The sequence below is a fragment of the Cucurbita moschata genome, unplaced genomic scaffold (genome assembly GCF_002738365.1).
Source record: "Cucurbita moschata cultivar Rifu unplaced genomic scaffold, Cmos_1.0 Cmo_Scf00016, whole genome shotgun sequence".
Taxonomy (NCBI): Eukaryota; Viridiplantae; Streptophyta; class Magnoliopsida; order Cucurbitales; family Cucurbitaceae; genus Cucurbita; species Cucurbita moschata.
Genome location: NW_019268532.1, coordinates 1297399 through 1318778, shown reverse-complemented (window position 1 = coordinate 1318778; position 21380 = coordinate 1297399). Strand labels below are relative to the sequence as shown.

At 39.0% G+C, this 21380-nt stretch overlaps 5 protein-coding genes across 8 annotated transcripts; 1 reads left to right on the top strand and 4 right to left on the bottom strand.

Annotated features, from left to right (window-relative positions):
* Positions 1 to 252: 252 nt before the first annotated feature.
* LOC111454691 (ultraviolet-B receptor UVR8) lies at positions 253 to 4662 on the bottom strand. Of its 3 annotated transcripts, none has more exons than XM_023096194.1 (6): positions 4290 to 4662; positions 4032 to 4196; positions 2761 to 2796; positions 2514 to 2638; positions 1093 to 2414; positions 253 to 789 (listed from the first exon to the last, which is right to left on the bottom strand). In XM_023096194.1, exons 1-5 carry the CDS (start codon positions 4387 to 4389, stop codon positions 1119 to 1121), a joined length of 1722 nt encoding a protein of 573 aa, XP_022951962.1. In that variant the 5' UTR covers positions 4390 to 4662; the 3' UTR covers positions 253 to 789; positions 1093 to 1118. The 3 variants fall into 3 exon arrangements, with proteins under 3 accessions (XP_022951962.1, XP_022951961.1, XP_022951960.1); XM_023096193.1 differs by having other exon boundaries at positions 253 to 739; XM_023096192.1 differs by lacking the exon at positions 253 to 789 and having other exon boundaries at positions 840 to 2414.
* A 328-nt stretch (positions 4663 to 4990) lies between these two features.
* Positions 4991 to 6646, bottom strand: LOC111454315 (mitogen-activated protein kinase kinase kinase 1). Its single transcript, XM_023095757.1, has 3 exons — positions 6567 to 6646; positions 5890 to 5926; positions 4991 to 5858 (listed from the first exon to the last, which is right to left on the bottom strand). The coding sequence occupies exon 3, from the start codon at positions 5750 to 5752 to the stop codon at positions 5021 to 5023; it is 732 nt and encodes a 243-aa protein (XP_022951525.1). The 5' UTR covers positions 5753 to 5858; positions 5890 to 5926; positions 6567 to 6646; the 3' UTR covers positions 4991 to 5020.
* A 460-nt stretch (positions 6647 to 7106) lies between these two features.
* LOC111454314 (casein kinase 1-like protein HD16) lies at positions 7107 to 12594 on the bottom strand. 2 transcript variants are annotated; one of them, XM_023095755.1, is made up of 16 exons: positions 11971 to 12594; positions 11082 to 11213; positions 10928 to 11001; positions 10753 to 10822; positions 10590 to 10645; positions 10442 to 10513; positions 9896 to 9990; positions 9722 to 9788; positions 9504 to 9633; positions 9194 to 9412; positions 8948 to 9090; positions 8704 to 8878; positions 8261 to 8351; positions 7999 to 8156; positions 7734 to 7922; positions 7107 to 7646 (listed from the first exon to the last, which is right to left on the bottom strand). In XM_023095755.1, exons 1-16 carry the CDS (start codon positions 12322 to 12324, stop codon positions 7587 to 7589), a joined length of 2085 nt encoding a protein of 694 aa, XP_022951523.1. In that variant the 5' UTR covers positions 12325 to 12594; the 3' UTR covers positions 7107 to 7586. The 2 variants fall into 2 exon arrangements, with proteins under 2 accessions (XP_022951523.1, XP_022951524.1); XM_023095756.1 differs by having other exon boundaries at positions 8948 to 9078.
* A 1265-nt stretch (positions 12595 to 13859) lies between these two features.
* LOC111454336 (lachrymatory-factor synthase) lies at positions 13860 to 14453 on the top strand. Its single transcript, XM_023095788.1, has one exon. It carries the CDS (start codon positions 13918 to 13920, stop codon positions 14401 to 14403), a length of 486 nt encoding a protein of 161 aa, XP_022951556.1. The 5' UTR covers positions 13860 to 13917; the 3' UTR covers positions 14404 to 14453.
* Positions 14454 to 15868: 1415 nt separating this feature from the next.
* On the bottom strand, positions 15869 to 18671 carry LOC111454391 (monoacylglycerol lipase). Its single transcript, XM_023095867.1, has 7 exons — positions 18195 to 18671; positions 17971 to 18009; positions 17791 to 17861; positions 17447 to 17511; positions 16626 to 16715; positions 16451 to 16543; positions 15869 to 16379 (listed from the first exon to the last, which is right to left on the bottom strand). The coding sequence occupies exons 1-7, from the start codon at positions 18569 to 18571 to the stop codon at positions 15966 to 15968; spliced, it is 1149 nt and encodes a 382-aa protein (XP_022951635.1). The 5' UTR covers positions 18572 to 18671; the 3' UTR covers positions 15869 to 15965.
* Between the last annotated feature and the right edge of the window lie 2709 nt (positions 18672 to 21380).

Genomic DNA, 21380 nt, shown 5'->3' with positions numbered 1-21380 from the left:
ATTTGAGACATGATGTCTCTATTGGCTTGAATCATTTCCTCAAAGCGTTTTATTAATCCTTACCGATAGATAGGACAACTCAAATAAGATGTCTCTATGCCTTGAATCCATTTCCTCTAACCCGTTTATTAATCCTTACCAACGAATAGGACAGCTCAAATAAGATGTCTCTATGCCTTAAATTCATTTCTTTGAACCCTTTTATTAATTCGTACCGATAGATAAGACAACTCAAATAAGATGTCTCTGTGCCTTGAATTCATTTCCTCGAACTCTTTTATTAATCTTTACCAACAGATAGGACAACTCAAATAGTGACATTTCTATGCCTTGAATCCATTTCCTCGAACCCTTTCATTAATCCTCTCCAACAGAGAGGATATGCCTGAAAGAAAATAGAGTAGCGAGGCGGACATCGGCACGTGCGGGGAGGCTAGAGCAGGTAAGCTCACATAAGGGTCTGAGCTCATATGTCGTACTCTATCATTGGCATGGACGGCATGAAATCATTTGATTACGTTTTACTCTTAAAAATTCATCTATGGATTTCCGGAGCTGGAGTTGGTTACACACAAATCCACTTTTCTTCGATATCCGAGTCGAGCTGGTCTCACTTTGATTAGTTGCCTTTTATTAATCCGTACCGACGGATAGGATAGAGATTCCATGCCACCCCATAATACTTTTCCTTCCAAAGTAAGGAATCTTCCATAACCACTTCAAACCTTCTCTTCTTTACCTTCAAAGTTACAATCATCTATATCAAATCTTCCAATTCTTCTTCCAAATCTTCAAAAGAACATAAATTTACATTAAACATTTCAAGCATCCCAAACAGAAACCAAAGAAAGACAACGTTTGTCGTTACGATCACGAACAAAATCGACAGTCCGACACATATATCTTCTAGAGAGTTTCACAATCATACTACAAAAGGGCAGGCTAGGCTATTATTCAGGGCTACAGCTAAACAAAGTCGCAATTTATTGTACAATGGTAATGATAATCATGACGGGCAAATTCTTGCAGGTTGATACACATTATCTATCTTGAAAAGCAGAATAATTTGAAAGATGTTCAGATTTTGCATACCTGATGGCTCCTCTCGGCTTATAACACTAATTTTTAGACGTTGAAGATTGGAGAAACTCGTTCACAAGCTCCTGGACCCTTTTCTTCATGATCTTGTCCTTGATAGTTGCCAGCATGTGTTGGTAGACTGCCTCCATCCTTAGTAGATCTTTGCGATCTATCGACTCGAAAAGGCTTTCCCATTCCTTGGCAATGTCGAACATACCAGAATTTCGCAATGAGAGTGGGATATCTCCTTCTTGGAAAGGTTTTCCAAATATGGAGCCATGAAGAAAGCTTGCATACCGTTCCATAACAGACAGTTTCTCTAGCAGAACTTTGATTTCCTCCATAGCCATAAGCAATTTTTTGTTTTCTTCGGTTACGTCCTCGGTACTATCTTCTTCGACTTTATCTTCCGTGTTTTTGGTTTCTATTTCCTCTTGAATGAAATCCTCGCCGGGTGGAGGCCACGACACGACGGTGGGAGTATAACAATCGACTGTCTTACCATTTCCAAGAACCCCGCTTCTTCCTCGTCCCCATGACCATAGCTTATATCCATTATGTGCAACAATGATGGTATGAGCAGCCCCACAAGCAACCTGAACAGGATCCAAGAATTTTGGAGATTGAGACCCATTACAAAAGATGGATAGGGGAGAAATCGCATCGCCTGTGTCGGTCCCAGTGAAACTAGCATCAGGGCAAAGTCCAAGTCCCCTTTCCATTCCCCAGGACCATACATCTCCAGCTGATGAAACAACGCTCGTGTGAAAAAGGCCACAAGCAACTGAGATCAGAGATACAGATTGCGGCAATTCTTTTACAGGCTTAGGAAGCAATTCATTTTGGGTAGTTCCATGTCCAAGCTGCCCATTTTCCCCTATACCAAATGTCCAACATACACTTTCTAAAGTGTCACTTGGTCCCTTTCTGCGGCTAAGTAAAGCAGTATGGAATGCCCCGCACGCTACCTCATAAACTGCCCAAGGGGATGCCTCGTTAAATGTCTCGATAAGTTGGGGACGTGCCCTGCCATCTCTATCTCCCGTGCCTAATTGGCCATGAGAATTATTTCCCCATGAGTAGCAAACTAAATCTTCATCTTTATTGTAGGTTGCCCCAACACTAACCAGGGCCACCACATGCTCATTACCACAAGCAACCTTAACAACAGTATGGCCATGGAGCTCCGACACTGGAGAGGGAGTGAAGCTGCTAACATAAGATAAGCCAACTTCGTCCTCACCGTTTGGCTTTGGACAATTACCCCACATCCATAGGGCTCCGAGATCGTCGATTGCAAGTGAGACCAACCCCCCGGCTTTGACGTCACAAATCTGATATAGATGCAATGGAAAACTTAAAAGGAAGAAAACAAACAAACAAGCACAATTCGGATTCTATTCATCAAAACAATGAGAAAACTCATGACAGACCGTTTTTGACCTCTTATTCTTCGAGCCTGACTCGTCTGTCGAAGAATCTGGAGATTCCAACTCAAGAAACTGCTTCAGCAAGCACGGGGTAGCGGAATTTCCTCCATCAAATCCAAGTTGGCCATCTTTGTGATAGTCAAGGATGTAGAGAGGATAAAACTGTAAGAGGAAAAATGAGCACACTTGATAATTTATGCACTAAATAAATGCATGAGAACAATCCGTTTGAACCCATTTCAAAGGATACAGATGTTGTAACCCCAGCTCCAAACTGAACCATCATCTGCGAATAAATAGAGCGTGAGCACAACTAGACCCCCATTTATAAATCAGTACAGTAGCACTAGAACATAACGCTTTCAGCCTACTTTCTTCAAAATCACTGATCTTTTATTTTGATTTCTCTAAATATCTTGTTTTGGTTCCTCAACTTTCATAAGAAATTGTTCGGGTTTATGCCATTAATTTCTGTATGATATTTAACCAAAAAAAAAACTTAGAAACCCCTTTCTTATATGATATGACTGTGCATCAAATTCAAGTGCTCAGATTGGCAATACGATAATCATACTATTGGTACGAGGCCTTTTGGAGAAACCAAAAGCAAAGCCATGAAAGCTTATGCTCAAAGTGGACAATATCATATTATTGTGAAGAGTCGTGGTTTCTAACGCAAGATAGGTCAACAAAGGTATTTCTAGCTGCTGCATTGAGTTCTACAGCTACCCACTCTATAAGTTCTTCAAATTTTGTCTCAGTTTCTAATTACAATGCTTATTTTCTCAATCAATTGGGAACGTTCTAACTACTTACAACTTTCATCATCCAACACCTCCCCTCAAACAAAGTACGCCTTCCCTTAATCGAGAGGCTCGACTCCTTTGGAGTCTTAGTCATTTTTTACTGCTTTCGAGGAGGCTTGACTCATTTTCTTCTGGAGTCCTTTGTTCAACATTTGAGGATTTACCAATCTATTGGTACAACTAAGTTTAGGGCATGGCTCTGATACCTTGTTAAATGAACACGACTCTCCACAATGGTATGATATTGTCCACTTTGAGCATAAGCTCTCATGGCTTTGCTTTGGGCTTCCCCAAAAGGCCTCATACCAATGGAGAGAGTATTCCTTGTTTATAAACCCATGAACATTTCCTAAATTAGCCGATAAGGCCTCATACCAATGGAGAGAGTATTCCTTGTTTATAAACCCATGAACATTCCCTAAATTAGCCGATGTGGGACTTTCATGAAACAAATCTCTCTAAACCATTAAAATGAATGAAAAATCAAACTGTTTCAGAACCTTTTCGTCGTCAAGGAACTAAAAATGATCAGATATTGAAAGAGCATGAATCCTGTGATGCTCATGTTTTAGATTTAGAATTCATGTACCACAAGCAATAAATGATCATCGTTTCCATTTACCCAAACAATTTCGCAGCTGTTGAAGCAAAACAAGCTCTATCTGAAGATCGAATGCAAAATTTGCAATCCAAAAAGACATACAAGCACACTAACCAGCAAGAGCGAGGCTATGATAAGAACCAGCAGCAATCGCCACAACTTTGAGATTCACTTCCTCAGAACCAAGCTTAACTCGTACAGGTAAAATCTCGTCCGCTTCCGTCCCCGTCCCAAGCCGCCCAAATATTCCTCTTCCCCATGAATACACTCTCCCATCTCCTGCAATCCACAACACAGAACTCTGTCACAACTTCCGATTCTATATCAACTGAAAAACAATAGAGAAATGCACAAATCATAAAATCTCCCTACCTGTAAGAGCGAGAGTGTGAGCTTCACCAGCAGCAATAGCGACGACTTTAGCCGATACCTTACCGGAAGAAGGTCGAGTTCCGGTCCCGGAATCCTCCATTGCGTATCCTAGCACAAAACTTCGGCCACGAAAGCAGGGAAACAGTAGGAATTCAGACTTAGGAGTGCGCAACGGATCAAATTTGTCAGTGTGAGATTGATGAAAGCTGCTGCGCCTTTGGCTAAGATCGAAAAAACTGATTACTATAGCTCAAATTCACTTCTGCAACTCCATTGAATCTTCATTCAATTAATTATTGAACTCCACAAATTGATTGAAGAAGGAAACGGCGAGGATATGTCCAGAAACAAGGCTATTGCTTACTATTCAATCGTTTAGGAAAATATCGATTTTTTTTTTAATATATTCCTAAAATATGGATGAAAAAATTAATATATTTAAAAAATACCTTTAAATTTTAAAAAATTTAACTATAAGTTTGAATGTAATCTATAAGATGTCGGTAGACAATTTTTGTCCATATATAGACAGTAAAAATAATTTAATTTTTTTTATAAATATTAAAAATTTAAATATATTTAAAAAAATAAATTTAATGAAATTTTTTAAAGTTTAAGGATATTTTAAAAATATTTTTGAAAGTTTATCGTATTTTTTTCAACAAATAACGCTAATTGTATTTTTTAACTTTTAAAGTTTCATTATGAGACATCTTAGGGTGTCTATTTAGCTATCTATTATAGCGATTGTTGTCTACTGCGTCGTGTTCATCGAGATAGGCAGACAAATTCAAATACTTTTGTTCGTTTGTCGTGTCCTTCCATCTTGCCCTACAAACTACGCAGCTAATATTTCTCCTTCCCTTGCTTCGTTTCCACCTCGAGAAACAATCGTCATGAACGAGATTTCGACATGTCGTACAAGCCACAACTCGATCGTCCTTTAGATCATCCAAACAAACAGGACATGCAGCCCCATCTTCAATATCTACAATAGGTACACAAGTCCTTTCTTTTACCTGAAAGAATTGTTGATGAAATACTCTACGTAGACTAATTTCAGCAAGCGATTCCGCCATAACAGGTGCAGTAAGCAAACGATTCAATTGACACGGTCGAAGCGTTCTCCGCCAAAGACATGCATCATCTAGTGACACACCCAGAGCTCGAATGTAAACAAATAACATGTGTTTGCAAGGCGTAATACGATCGGGGCAAGTGCATGAGGGGGTAGAGGATAGAGACACAATGTAGACATTGCCTGTGGCTCCCAAGACAAAGAATGAAGAATCAGAGCGGTGTAGGAGACGGAGGTGATGGTGGAGAGCTCGAACAATCCGGGCAGTCATAGCTTGGGAGGGCTCGAACCAAGGAAGACGAGGACGGGGGCGGTCCGGTGCGGATGAAGTCGAAGCAACAGACTCCATGAGAATTTGAAAGGCAATTCCACGTACCACATACATATATAAGGGAAGGTAAACCACACGATTCTTTGTGTAGCTTTGAGGGAAACGAGAGGGGTAAGTTTGGTGGCGGAGAGAGGGAAAGTGTGCGGAGAATTCATAGGCTTGGCTTGCTTGGTTAGTAATGACGGTGGGCTACAAGGCACGCAATAACCAAATTACCAGCGCCCTCGGCTGCAAAAAGAACAGATTCTTGATTCAAATCTCTACCCATTCAAGATCCTGTTAGGTGCAGTTCATATCTCAAAACAATTTATGATCATCAACCAAGATCTATGCAAACAATGTAGAGATCAAAACTGGAAACTAGGGGGAATCAGATGAATCTTAACGATTAAGAACACGTGGTCGTGTTCATCGTTAAACATCAGAAATGGTGCGTAATTTTCATGTAGAACAAAAAGGCACATGTGGTGTTCTATGTTTATCATCAGCCCAGATCGAGATTTTAAAAGATCTAACAACTTTCATGATCGTTTTCGGAGGGCTTTTATCGAACTTTAAAAGAACAATTTTGCAGGCATGGGTTATTTTACTAGGAAAAGATTGCTATGACAATAAACTTTACGCTATAAATGGCGGTAATCGAGATGTAATCGAGGTATTACGAAACAGCAACCATTGATTTTCATCTGCCTAAGATTCTCATCAATCAGAAATCAAACCCCATAATGAAACAGTCATATGTTGAGTTATAAGATGTTAATATGTATCGTAACTGTCGAAGAAACCGATCATACGTCAAAGAATCATCGCCAAGATGACAAACTATGCAGGAAAATGAAGTTAACATCTCAGTAAAACATCAATGTACCTTTGAGCTGAAAAATCTGAAGTGCACGGTGTATGTGAACAGATGACGGTTGAGTATTTCTTGAAATCCAGTATCGATCCAAGACGAGTCAGGAGATTACGAAGTTGTTGATATATAATTCAGATACCTGCAGTCGATAACGGAAACAGAATGAGTAACAAAGATTATCCAATTCTTTCACTCTGGAACTCTACAATCAAAAAAATGTTCTTCATTGCCTCCATGTTCAGTTCAAGAAACCATTCTCTAATGGCATCAAAGATTAATAACCACAAAGTCTATGCCGAAGTATTTAGCTTCAAGAAAAATACAAAAGTAAAGTAGAGTAGAATGGTTCGAGGAACTGCACCGTCGCTACTGATGGCACTCGGAAACCCGATGGCAGCCGTTCTTCTGGTTCCGAAAAAGGGAACCGGGTGTAATTGACAGCCATCCCAATGTTGACAAACAATATTAGTAACCCTAGTAGATATCCACAAAAATAACGAATAGGCACGAGCCATAAATCATCAGCTAACTAATGATTATATAGATAGAAAATCGACTAAAAAGTATCGCTTAAAGGTGTAAAATTGATATCTTCCAGGTTCAGACATTTAATATCCTCAGTTCCAAAAAGGTAAGACATAAGGATCTAAGTACAAGTAAAAGGGATATGAATATCGAGTGCCCACGGATGCTTTATAATCGTAACTGCACGATGGCCTACGTTGTGCACATGCCTTCAGTCAAGAACTAGTTCTCAAGACTATACAAATCCTTTAAGAAATTGGTAAAATCATCCAAACCTCAGGAACATGAAAGATCTAACTTTAGTTCATACTTGAATAACATGAATGAAAGCCAGAGCATAGGTGTCGGTATCTGATGCTACACGATGTCGACGTAATGAACAGTTAAGCTACACGAACTCCATTAGCCACAGTCAATTGTTTGTCTTAAAAATTCATATCCGCCCGAGAGGAGCACCATCGGTTAAAAATTGCAGGCTCTAGGTGGCATCGACTTAGGGGTAGTAGTTCATGAAACAGTTCGGCCATAGCAAATAGATGCAATATAAAGGTTCTTTGCCCATTTCTCCTGCATAAACACCAGAAACCAAAATCCTCAGGAATTTAACAATATTAAGCAAAATTATAAAGTCGAATGTATGTTTGCATGGCAAACCTTGACGTGTGTACTAGGAAAGGCAGATGTCCGAAGCGTTTCTTGCGTTTCATCGGTAGGCTTTCTCCTAGGCACACTCAAAACAAGAGCAGCCTGGTCCAAAGTTGCAGCAGTCGATGTGATGCGGTAACCACTATCCCACCTGCGGTGAACACCTTCACTAGGATATAGGAAATCTAGTTCCACCACCTGTGAAGTGATCAGAAGTCAACCAATGTCGAATCGCTTCAATTGTCATGCAATAGAAAACCTATTAGCCTAATACCTGGTCAGAAAATCCTGCACCGCGTGACATGACAATTGCCCATCTACTGCCGGCAGTGGCCATGGCAGTAACATAAAATCCCTCCCTCCATTTCTTATTTATCCACTTGAAGGGAAATGAATCGCTGACTTTATAAGATTGCTGAAGGTACTGAGTCCCTGCATGAAAGTTATATTTAAGTATAAGAAGCAACGCACCCACACGCACAGTATGCAACCGTCTTTTCTAGTAGCCATTTAGAATATATTGTATTACGACTAACCTTTGGACATTACTACCAATGAGCTCCCATTATTAGCTCCTGCTATCGCACTGATGTAATAGTTTTTCTCCCACTGTTCCATGATCCAGTCCTAAGTAAACAAACGTGAACGTTATCGGCTGTTCAACAAACAATAGCACATGCTCTGTTGATAAGCAATAAAGTAGTTTTATGTGAAATCCCACAATCCCACATTGGTTGGGGAGAAGAATGAAACACCCTTTATAAGGGTGTGGAAACCTTTCCTTAGCAGACGCATTTTAAACCCTTGAAGGGAAACCTGAAAGAGAAAACCCAAAGAGGACAATATTTGCTAGCGGTGGGTCTAGGCCGTTACATTTTCACAATCCATTGATCCAATGAGAAACAAACATGAAGGTCTAATCTCACATGTCGAGTATCCAAGATAATTTATTTTCTTCTTCATGGAAAAAGGAACCAACCTTGTGAAGAAAGCATGGCGAGAGTTCGTAAACTTGAGCAGTAAATCCAGTTCCAGCGTCCATAATAAGGGCCCAAAGATTCGAACATGAAGCAACGCAACTAATAAATAAACCATCTTCATTTCCTTTCTCAATGTGCTGAGAGAGCCTCATATCAGCAACGTTATAGTGATATCTACATCAGGATAAGTTAATCAATAACTCGTCGTTGTAAATGAGCTTCATCTTAAATTCAAGTGCAAACCTTTGCTTCATTGGTTTACGGGCATTATAAACACTAATCCATTGAGTTGCAGGCATCCCCATTCGAACCTTCTTCTTTGGTTGTTCATCATCTTCATCCTCCATGGATAGCCTTCCTCTCTTCTGCCCAACCTGAAAAATAAGCTTCACATAACAGATAACGTTTTAGATAATATTCAAGTTCAAAGTTTCCAACCAAAAAGTACCATTGTCAAACACATAAATGCAATCAAGGAAACATGAGTACTTTCTGTGCACCATCCGTGTTAATTGGATGGATATCTGGATTTGGACCGACGATCCCATCAAAGAGGGAGATATATCTTGCATAGTTCGGCTCTTCGTCAAATTTCAAATTCACAACATATTCAACAAACTGCCTAAAAGGCTGTGGGCAAAAACAGCACAATGTTTCAGAGGAAGTAGACATCTTCTTCTTGGACACAAGGAATCCTTTATTTTCTCCCTGGAGAAAAAAACATACTTACAATTCAGATTAAATATATCTTCTGTTTGCACGAAGAGTTAACCTCCATCATCCCTGAGACGAAACAGACCTGATATCCTTGCCAAGGCAGCCGACCACGAAGAAGAAAAACAAGAGTGTAAGCAAGTGATTCCAAATCATCTCTCCGACTAGCAGTTCTGCCAAGATGCGCATGAACACTAGCATACCGAACTGTTCCCCTAAAAGATGTGAAAAAGAGTTGTTTAAGGGTCTCTAAATGTTAAATAGATGCATGCAACTATCATATAAAATATACAGCTTTCATACCGGAAAACGTCTGGCCGTTGATCATACTCAACATGTTGACCAGTTGAACTATCACGCCACTTCGTTGCTATAAGGTGAATCAATAAAATGGTAAGGTGTTTCATATGTATAAACAATAATATTCCATTAGATGGAAAATGTAAATAAATAAATAAAACCGAGGGAGAGAAATACCTAAACCAAGATCTACAAGAAACAACTTCTTCTCTTCTGGGGTTCCAGGAGGGCCTAGCAAAAAGTTTTCAGGCTTCACGTCACCATGCACGTACCTGTCGGAGACATTAGAGAGCAGAAATATAATTACAAGAATACAACAAAATCATTCATGAGCCTGTGAATAAGCTAACTATGTAAAAACAGTCCAGCTTAGCTGTAGTAGATGCAAAAATCACACATCATAACTGTCATGATGTTTGAACAAAGGTACCAAGATCTGCAATATAGTCTTAACATGTTCCTTCACTACGACAGCATCCTCGGACCCATGTAACTTTCCCGTCCCTCCATAAGAAACAAGGAAGCCCTAGCAGCAAAGCTTCAGAAGCTGCTATGGGTGGGAAATGAACCAAAAGGCGTAGGAGGCCTAAAATGTCAATCCAAAAATGACTACATTGAGTTTCTTCCTATTTGATTCCCATGGCAATCTAATCACACGACGTTGAACCACAAACCTTTTTTATCGATCATCACTATAAGAAGAATACAGAATAAAGGCCTTACCCTCTAGAATGCATCTTCTCTAATATGGAGATTGCCTCGATTGCGATGCATGCAACCATTTCAATCGACATCCTGAGATTCAAATAATGAAGTAGACATTAACATGCAATAAATCTGCACAAATGATAAAATTATACTACGAACTTACGTGTGAGCATTGTTATTCCAGACATCCCAAAGACTAGGTCCAAGCATGTCCATAACCTATATCCAAAGTATATTCATTCACAACACAACTAAAATAATGATGCATATCTCTGACGCCCTTTTAGGCTTTAACCGTCTTAAAAAGTAAACAAAACAAAACGTACCATGACATAGTAGTCACCTTGCCGACCCTTGTAATGAACTCTTGGCACACCATGGCTACCACCTAGTGCACTGAAGAGCCAAGAGCGAAGTGATTAGAACACGTATAAATGTACGTAATATAACATACCTATTCGACACTAAAACATATCAAGCAAGAACTGTGAAGAGAATTACTTGTAAACCTGCCACTCATAGGGAGGTCCATAGTTGCACCCTTTACTACTTCTATGCTCAAATTTTAAGGCTATCTGAAATTTGGACAGATCACACGAGAAGTTGGTAACGTGAAACGAGTAATCAGTAAACATTACAGATAAGGATACCATACCTCTACAGCTCCAGAGCCAGATCTTTCATTCAAGCTCGTGGGACCCATGCGTCGACCCACATACACCTGACCAAAACCTCCTTTTCCTAGTTTTCTTTCTACTTTATATAATGGAGAGCCGCCAACCTGAACCTGTTGCATTCAGAAGAACATAAAATATGAAAAACAGAAGCTAAAAAGACCACAACTGCAATTTTGAACGAAACTCACGGAGCGTTAATTCTATATATAATATTTCTCTATTATTGTCCAAATGAAGGGAGAAAAAACGAACACAGTATTTCAACAGCCATCGTATCACTTTCGGATCATTACAGCACAAAACGAAACATCAACAAAACAAAGACAAATAAGAGCTAATAAAGTCAATACAATCACTAGGAAACACAGAAAGGTATGCTAATAAATAAAACCGCGAACAAAAAGATCGAAGTAGAACAACAATCATTTCCATTCAAAGTATTCGACTTTCATAATCGGATCCTTCCAGCTCCACATATTAGAAGTAGAAACAAGGATATTAGCTGAAGAACAAGATCAAATACATAGAAAGTGTCAAAATCAAGCACAATAGCAAATCCCCATTTATTCATTACTGACATTTCTTTAACTCCAAAGATATGAAAGCCTCTCAACTATGCTGCAATCTCAAACAAGGCCACGTCTAAAAGCTGCATCAGCTCATAATTAACAAGTCCAGCTGAAATCACTTGGGGTTCCCCAATAATAGTTCACACATTTCTCAAATCGTCAAAACATACATGAAATCCAAGAAATTTACATATGGGAACAGGGAGATAGAATCAAAACCCCAATTTCCGTTCCCTAATCCTTTCCCAACCATCAACACAAAGCCATCAATTCAAGAAACGTCAGAAAAAAGCCTCACCTTCTCCGGAAGAGGAGCGGCCGTGCTTTCATCCTCAGCTTTAGGACCCTTATCGCCGTTCCGTCCTCCACTATCGAACTCATCCATGGCTTTAACACCAACCTCCAGTAGCTCTTTGTTCTTCCCAACTTCACCTTTGCTAGTTTCAAGACCGATTCCAGGGTTCACAATATCCCTCTCACCATCGGCGTCGATCGCGTCGTTCCCCTCCTTAATACACTTCTCTCCGCCGCGCTTAGCAGGTTTCCCACGGTGGCGTGTTCTGACAGTTAGCTTAACGGGTGTTTGGTGCACAATCGGGATTGGGTCTTCAGATACCCGGCTCCTCCGTGGCTTTCTACGGAGCTCAGGCATCGTACAGGTGGTGGTCCATGAAGGGCGACAAAGTTCGCCGGAGAAGAAGCCTCAGGAATCATCGACGGTCATCGAACCCCCAAATTTCAAATTGATAACAGAAAATGTGTGGAAATCGGAGTACCGGGCACAAGGATAGCTCAGCCGGAGATCTTTGCCGGCGCTAAATCAAAGAGAAAGATTGTAAGGGTCAGTTGATTTTCAGTACAGAGGAGCAGGATGACTAAGGAGAGAGAGAAAGACAGAGAGAGAGCTTAGCCTTTGTTTATGCAGCATACTCTACTTATTTATTTATTTATTTTCCTATTTTCCTATTTTTTCTTTAATTTAACTCTTAAAAAAAAATATTAAATACTTGAGACAATGAAAGAAAAATAATTTTTTTTATTACAATAATAAAAAAATTAATCAGTGAAACTAATTTTCATTATAGATATAGAATTGTTCGTAATTACGGTTCGGTGAAAAGTCTATTTTACCCTTATAACTAACATGAAATTATGTTATTAAAGAATTTAGAAAATAAAAAATAAATGCATATTTTACGGGCGTGTCCCAACCAATGACAATGTTTCACTTATATAATATTGTCTATTAGTAATTGAAAGACGAGGTCATTAATTTCCTTAAATTGTTGAATAATTACCTCTAATGGTTATTCGATCGTGATCTCATATACGTGTCCCAATCATATTTTAACGGTTTTTGTCAAGCATGACTATTGATTTAGAATGCAAACTCGTCCCATTTGTAGCTTAATGAATTGGACCAATCCATGAACATGTCACCTACATGACTTTAACTAACCCTAAAATGGACTGGTCTCACGGGCCAAGGTCGACCCATTTATGGGACATGGTTTACCTACATGGGGTCACCCAAATGGTCTTTAACCGACCTATATTGACCTTTGGTCTAATCAGGTCTGCGTCATCCCATATGTGGTTCGACTAATCATGACCCATGAGTCAACCACAATACGTTTGGACTATTTGTGATTCTCGAACTTGGCCCAACTAGCTAGATTCACCCATAAGAACTAGCTAGGGTCTAAACATGTGAGATCCCATGTCGGTTGGAGAGAAGAACGAAGTATTATTTACAAAACCTAGCGGTTTAAAAATCTTGAGGGAATACCTGAAACGAAAACTCCAAAGAAGACAATATCTACTAGCGGTGGGATTGGGCTGTTACAAATTGTATTAGAGCCAGACACGGGGCGATGTGCCAACGAGGACACTAAGTCCCAAATGGAGTGGACATCGGGCAGTGTGTTAGCGAGAACGATAGCCCCAAATGAGGTGGATTGTGAGATTCAGTATCGATTGGAAAGAAGAATGAGTATCAACGAAAACACTAGACCTATCGATCGGAGATGAGAACGAAACATTATTCGTAACGGGAATTTAAACAAATTTTGAAAAACACATTTAAATGTCAAACACAAAAACTAAGGGCCAAAAATCTGATATCTGGACCCTACATTTGTCATCAATGCAAAGTAGGGTAACGTAAATGCCTAAACAAATAGGGTAGAAAAAGGAAAGTTAGAAATGGGGGAAGGAACTTACAGCCGATTCCATCCCCTCTCCAATGGCGGAAAACTCAGCAGCAAAATGGGAAGGCCGAGTTTCAGAGGCCTTACAAGGCGCTACCGCGGACCAGATATGGCCGATGCTCAAGGATTTCTTCAATTTGCACAAATGGTTTCCAACCCTAGCCAACTGCTACGGACTTTCAGGCACTAACGGCGAGGTCGGCTGCGTTCGATTCTGCTCCGGCTTCTCGATTCCATCCACCGACGGCTCCGGTAGCGTGGTTAGCTGGTCCAAAGAACGGCTGGTGGCGGTGGACGACGAGCGCCGCCGCATACGCTACGAGATCGTGGATAGCAACATCGGATTCAAATCGTACGTGTCGACGATCGAAGTCGTTGAGGGAGGAGACGGCGGCGTGATTGAATGGAGCTTTGTGGTTGAGGCGGTGGAAGGATTGAAACTGGAAGATCTGGTGAAGAAGTTCGAAACGGGATTGAAATCCATGGCCAGACGAATGGAGGTTGCGGTACAAAAAAATTAACCATGTTACCTACCAATAAGAATAAATTACCTCCAATTTTTTATTTTCAATTTCTCTGTTAAGTTTTTTTTTAATATTTTTATTGCATATAAAATTTTAATTTAGAAATGGAGAATTATATTAAAAGATAAATATTTAATATATTTTAAACTGCAAGTTGAATTTATTTTTATTTTATTATAAAAATTTTAAAAAAAATCTTTAGAATTTACCCTTCTCAATGTAATTTTATTTTATTTAATGAAAATTAAGATTAATCTCTTCCAAATTTAAGCCATTTTATTTTATAAAATTCATTTTTATTATAATAAAAAAAAACTCAATTATTTGGATAATATTGAGAAAATTGACAGGATGATGTTGAGGGAGAAGAAAACAAAATCAGTGTGAGATTTGGGAGATCTTAGACCGCTAATTATATATATATATATATGCGCCCAAAAAGAGCAATGGTGGATGATATGAACCAAGAGACATCAATCATACAATATACTTCAATGAAGATGTGAAGAAAAGGTTGTCAAAATTATCAAAAGATGTTTCAATTCATGCTACATTGAAGTAAGTGGATCTGGGCTGTTATAAATGGTATCAGAGCCCCGGACACCGGACAATATGTCATTCTTCTCGCTATTTCTCAAAGGGGGTAGACACGAGGCGGTGTGCCAGTAAGGACATTGGACCCCCTAGAATGGTAGATTTGGGGACGGTCCCACATCGATTGGAGGAAGGAAAGAGTGTCAACGAGGATGCTGAGCCTTCCTGAAGGGGGGTGGATTGTGATGTCTCACATTGACTAGGAAGGAGTATAGACCACTGGGTGTAGAAACTTTCCCCTAACAGACACGTTTAAGGGGTAGAAACTTTCCCCTAGCAGAGCGTTTAAAAACCTTGAGGGGAAGCCTGAGAAGGATAGTTCAAAAAGGACAATATCGAGGGAAAGCTCAAAGAGGACAATATCTACCTTCCCCCAGGATAGTTCAAAGAGGACAATATCGAGGGAAAGCTTATCGAGGGAAAGCTCAAAGAGGACAATATCTACCTTCCCCCAGGATAGTTCAAAGAGGACAATATCGAGGGAAAGCTTATCGAGGGAAAGCTCAAAGAGGACAATATCTACTTTCTCCTAACAAACATGTTTAAAAGCCTTGAGAGGAAGCCAGAAAGGAAAAGCTCATAGAAGTCTAACAGGAAAAGCTCATAGAAGTCTAAAAGGGAAAGCTCATAGAGAACAATATCTTCTGCTAGCGGTGGATCTGGTATATATATATATATATATATATATATATATATATTTTTTTTTTTTTTTTTTTCTTCCTTCTTCAAATTTGAGAAAATTGATTATTTGATTCTAAAATTAAAAAATAAATAAATAAGCAAAAGAAAGACAATAAATAAGTAAATAAACAAAAGCATTTAGAAACAATTGCAGAAAAAACATAAAAGAAAAATGAAAAAGAAAAAAGAAAAAAAAGACTAATTACCATAAAAAGTAAAATTGATGAATTAGATATACAAATTTGAGGCATTCCCTTAAATCACTAGGAACAAACACAAATAAACTAAAGCTCAGATTTCAATCTTTTTTCCAACCAATTGATAATATCCTGACCAATCTCCTCTCGCTCTGGCTCGAACAGTAAGTCGTGCAAGAACCCTTCATACAGCCTTATGTCTTTGAACTCGGATGCTGCCTCGTTGTACAGATCCTGGGACGCTAATGGATCAGTGACTTTGTCTGCTGTCCCGTGGAGGACGAAGAACGGGACGGTGATTGACTTGAAGTTTCGCATCAGGTATGATGAAATGCGTAAGATCTCGTGGCCTGTTCGGACTCTGATCGGCCCTGTGTAGACTAAGGGATCGGAGTATTTAGCCAACAGTGCTGCAGGGTCCCTTGAAACTGGAATGCCTCTCTTGTTTGCACCTTTGAACTGAAACTTTGGGATCACCATGGAAAAGATTGGAGCTAGGGCCTACAACAACATTATGGAAGCAGTTCAACATGATGGTTCACAGCTGATTAACAGAGCTTGTGATTACTTACCCCGACGATCGGATGTGCGGGCTTCACACGCAGAGCTGGTGACGTCAGTATAATTCCCTTCACCATTTCTGCTACAGGAGGGTTCGATGCGGCCTGTATAAAGTTGTAGTTAAGGAAACCGAAAACTGATATCGTATCGCTAGATGGGGAGGGAAAGTCTTTTGAATTCACTGACCTTCAAAACAACGGCCCCTCCTGTGGAGTGTCCAAAGAGGAAGCATGGTGTTTCAGGGTTCTCAGATTTAATCTTCTCTAAGAAAGCCCCCTGCAGTTCAGAAAGAATGATAAACAACACTTCCCAAATCTTTAAATATACTAAATCAACTCTAAATGAACAAATAATTCAAAGCCATAACGGAAGTGTGATCATTTCAAAGTCCAGGAAAACCGACAACAAGATCAGGAAAACCGACAACAAGATGACCCGCATTATGAGATCCCACGTTAGTTGGAGAGAGGAAATAAGCACTCCTTCTTAGAGTGTGGAAACCTCTCCCTAACAGACGAGTTCTAAAAATTGTGAGGCTGACAGCTATGTAACGAGCCAAAGCAAACAATATCGGATAAGGGTGGACTTGGGTTGTTACAAATGGTATCAGAGCCAGACACCGGGCGGTGTGCCAGCAAGGACGCTAGGCCTCAAGCGGGTGGATTGTGAGATAGGGGAACGAAACATTCCTTATTAGGGTGTAAAAATCTCTCCCTAATAGACACGTTTTAAAAACTATGATGGCTGATGGCAAAACATTTCTTATTAGGGTGTGGAATCTCGACCTAATAGACGTGTTTTAAAAATCGTGAGACTAACAGCGATACGTAACGATCCAAAACATACAATATGTACTAGTGGTGGGCTTAGGAGCAAGCTTTTCTAGAAGACAAAACAAAACTTCACATTGAATAAGTTATATTGCAGATCAAAGAGAATTTCATGTTGGTTGAACGGGCAAACAAAAAGATCCTAAAACCGAAGTGAATAGATGTAGACGAATTTACCGTATCAGCAACAACATGATCAAGAGAGGGAACAAATCCATGTAATCCATCACTTCCACCATGGCCTACAACAAGAACACAAAACAACAGATATAACGCAATCAAAATCCTTCCCCAGAATATCAAATTTCTAATATCATTCCAGAATCTAAAACAAAATTCATCGTTGTTCAAGTGGGAAAACAGCAGAGTAGTGACAAAATTCATCCAAAATAGCAGATAAATTAGTTTGTAATGAACAGAATTCATTGTAGAGAGTAGAACATTATGAACAAATCAAAACAGAAACAGGAAATCTTTAGAAAAACACAACAAGAAAGAGATGATGTGAATAGCTTAGCTACCTATCCAATCTATTGCATAAACGCCAAAGTTGCAAGAAGTTAGCTGGGTCGCAAAATGTGCATATCTTCCACTGTAAACAAACACCAAACACCATAAACACCAAACAAAAGCTGACATAAAAAATCCATAACAATAAACAAATAAATCTGGATGTTCATATGAAATAACTTTAAGATCACCTGTGCTCGTTAAGCCCATGAATGATGATTAAAATACCCCTAAAAAGACATCAACAGAGCTTGGCGTCAGAAAACAAGGAAGCTTCCCCAATCGATATACAAAACGATCATCAATTCAAGAAAACTAATCACAATTCTCTATCATCCTAAAAACCAGTATCATTTAGGTAAAATTCGTCGAACAATTCCACAAAAATTTCAAAAACGCAAACTCAAACCCTTACTTCAATTCACCGGATTCCGGAAACCAGGAGCGACAAAACAACGCGTTTCTTTTAACGCCATAGAACAAAGAGGTATTCCAACGGCCGCGAAACCCTCCGTCGCCAAGGTTTACGCCCATTTCGACGCCCTCAGCCAACGCCCTCCGTCTCTGTGTATCATCGTCCTCTCTCCGCCACACCAATCGCCTCTTCTTAACGGAGGTCTGGACCGTAGGCGTTGATGAAGCCGGTGAACGGCGGCGGCGAGGCCAGAGGAGGAGAAGCAGAGAGAAGAGGATGGTATGAATGAAAATGATGAAAGTCTTCAGGGTTTTGAGAATCGGAATTATCCGATTGCTCGCACCGGAGGTTAGCTGGTCCATCTCGGCCCTTGACATGGCGGGGATGGAGAATTTCACAGCGCGAATCGATAAACGAAGACGATGAAACGAATTTCGGACAACCGAAACGAACAGAAAAAAAAAAAAAAAAGAATCGGAAACTGAAGCAGAAACGAGCCTCCAACCAATGGGTATAAATAATCTATTCGAAGAGAGTCAACGCCAAGACGGAGACTAAAATCTAGACCGTTCGTATTTTAAGAGACATATTCAGTGGTCAGGATCGATTATTTAGCTTAATAAAGCTGCTCCCGACTGCAGAGAATAATTCAATGAACGGACCGCGTGAAATTAATTCGACGGTGACTATGAGGTGTTGATCGACGTGGCGGCGTTGTCTATGTTTTTCTTTTTTTTGTTTTTAAATAAATTATTGTTTTGGAAAATTAAAATTTCCTAATTTATTTTACTAAATATAGTAATTTTCTCATTTTCTTTTTTTTGAACTCCACAAATCTTCATTTATTAATAATTGTTTTTAAATTTTTCGAAACTCCAAGAATATTTTTTAAACAAAATATTAACCATCCTTTTAAAATTATCATAAGGGTATTTTTTTTATTTTTTTAAGTTTAATAAATTTTGAAAAGTATTTATCCTAAATTTTATTCAACTAAAAGTCAAAACTAATGATTCCAAAAATCTCTTTTGACACTATTTTAAAATTTCAATGACTCGATCATATAAGCAAAATACATATTTTTTTTTTTCATTATAGACGCAACTTGACAGCTTAAAATTAAATTCTTTTAAAATTTCACTGAGTGCCAAACCCATCAAGATATTTAATGGAAGGCTTCCAACGAACCATACACATTGTCATCTCCTCCGAGCTTACCAAAAAATAGGGTTGCAATGGCCAGAAAGCTACCGCCACCTCATCTTCAAGGCGGAGGCCACTACCTCTCGGAGGACTGCACGGCGGAGTGCAAGACAAGTTTATGGGGAAGCTTATTTTACGGTTAATAATCTGATTCCCATAAACTGAGATTTATATCTCATCTCCTTCTCGTGGTAATTTTTACGCAGTAGAAAACATTTTTAAAAAGTATATATATATATATATATATATATATATATATATATATATACTTCCTACTCAAGCTTATATACTATGAGCCATTGTTATTACTTTCTTGCTTGCTTATATAACGTCTCTTTCAAAAATCTCTCTCTGCCCTTGTTTTCTAAAACCTTCTCTTAAACCGAGGTCAGAGGCTCGAACATACGTCGCTTGGCCGTAGGCGACGCAAGAACAAATTGGCTTAGCTCACTTGTCGTTGGAAAGTGAGTGCCGCACAATAGCAAGTTCGCTGTCATTAAGAGTGCGATTGTGACGATATATATATATATAAGTGGAGCAATTAATATGGTTATGTATTGAAGTAATCATAATTAGTAATATTAAAATTAATAGCATATAAGTTGTAAACTTTAGGATATGTATTAAAATAATTGATTTATAAATTCATGGCTTTAATATAGTTTTATTTATAATATAATGTAAGTAAATTTTAAAATTTTAAAATAATATAATTTTGATATGATTAAATTAAAATAAAATAAAAAATATAAGAAAAAACAGAAAACAGGGTTGTGAAGGGGATGTGAGAAATTGGTGGGTGTGTAATGCCACAGAGTTTTTTACGGTAGAATAGCGGAAATCGGTTCCTCAATGGTTGAATTTCTTCATTTTTTCCAACATCTTAGGACACGTTTTCTTTTCCTTTTCTGTCTCTTACTTCCATATTTCCAAAACTACCCTTTATCCACTTTTATTTATATAATTATATAATATTAGAAAATTCATCGACCAAAGTAGTATTTATAAGCTCGATTGAGAAACAAAATGAGTGCACGACTGTCACAACTCGCTAAACATACTTTAATCATGTTTGAGTTAGTTGAAGTTTGCGTATGGCATTGGTAAAGATAAAATTGTGTAACTTAGTTCACGTTCGAGATTTGAATTTCTCTGTTGTCTTGCTACTTTCCGCGAACTTGATTTTCAATTGAAAATCATCACTTGACTTACTTTAGAGCACGACGAATAGGGCGACCTGGTCTGAGAGGTCGCCTAGGGCTCGACTAAAGGGGGTTGGCTTAACTTGTTTGTAATAGCCCAAGCCCACTATTAGTAGAAATTGTCTACTTGGACTCGTTATGTATTGTTGTTAGCCTCACATTTTAAAACATGTAATTTCCACAGTTTTATAAGAAATGTTTTGTTCCCCTCTGCAACAGATATGAGATCTCACAATCCACCCTCAACAGATATGAGATCTCACAATCCACCCTCTTGGAGGCCCATCGTCCATAACAACACCCTACTAAGTGTCAGACTTTGATACCATTTGCAACAGCCAAAACCCACCATTAACAGATATTGTCCGCTTCGACTCATTACGTATCGTCGTCAATCTCACAGTTTTAAAACGCATCTATTATGGAGAGATTTCCACACCTTTATAAGCAATGCTTCGTCCCCCCTCTCCAACCAATGTGGGACCCAATGTCAGACTCTGATACCATTTGCAACAGCCAAAATGCACCACTAACAGATATTTTCTGCTTCAATCTGTTACATATCGCCATCAGCCTCACAGTTTTAAAACACATCTACTAGAGAGAGATTTCCATATCTTTATAAGCAATACTTCGTCCCCCCTCTCCAATCGATGTGGATCCTAACATCCTCACCGACACACCGCTCGGTGTCAAGCTCTAATATCATTTGCAACAGTCAAAACCCACCACTAACAGATATTGTTCGCTTCGACCCGTTACATATCACTGTCAGTATCAT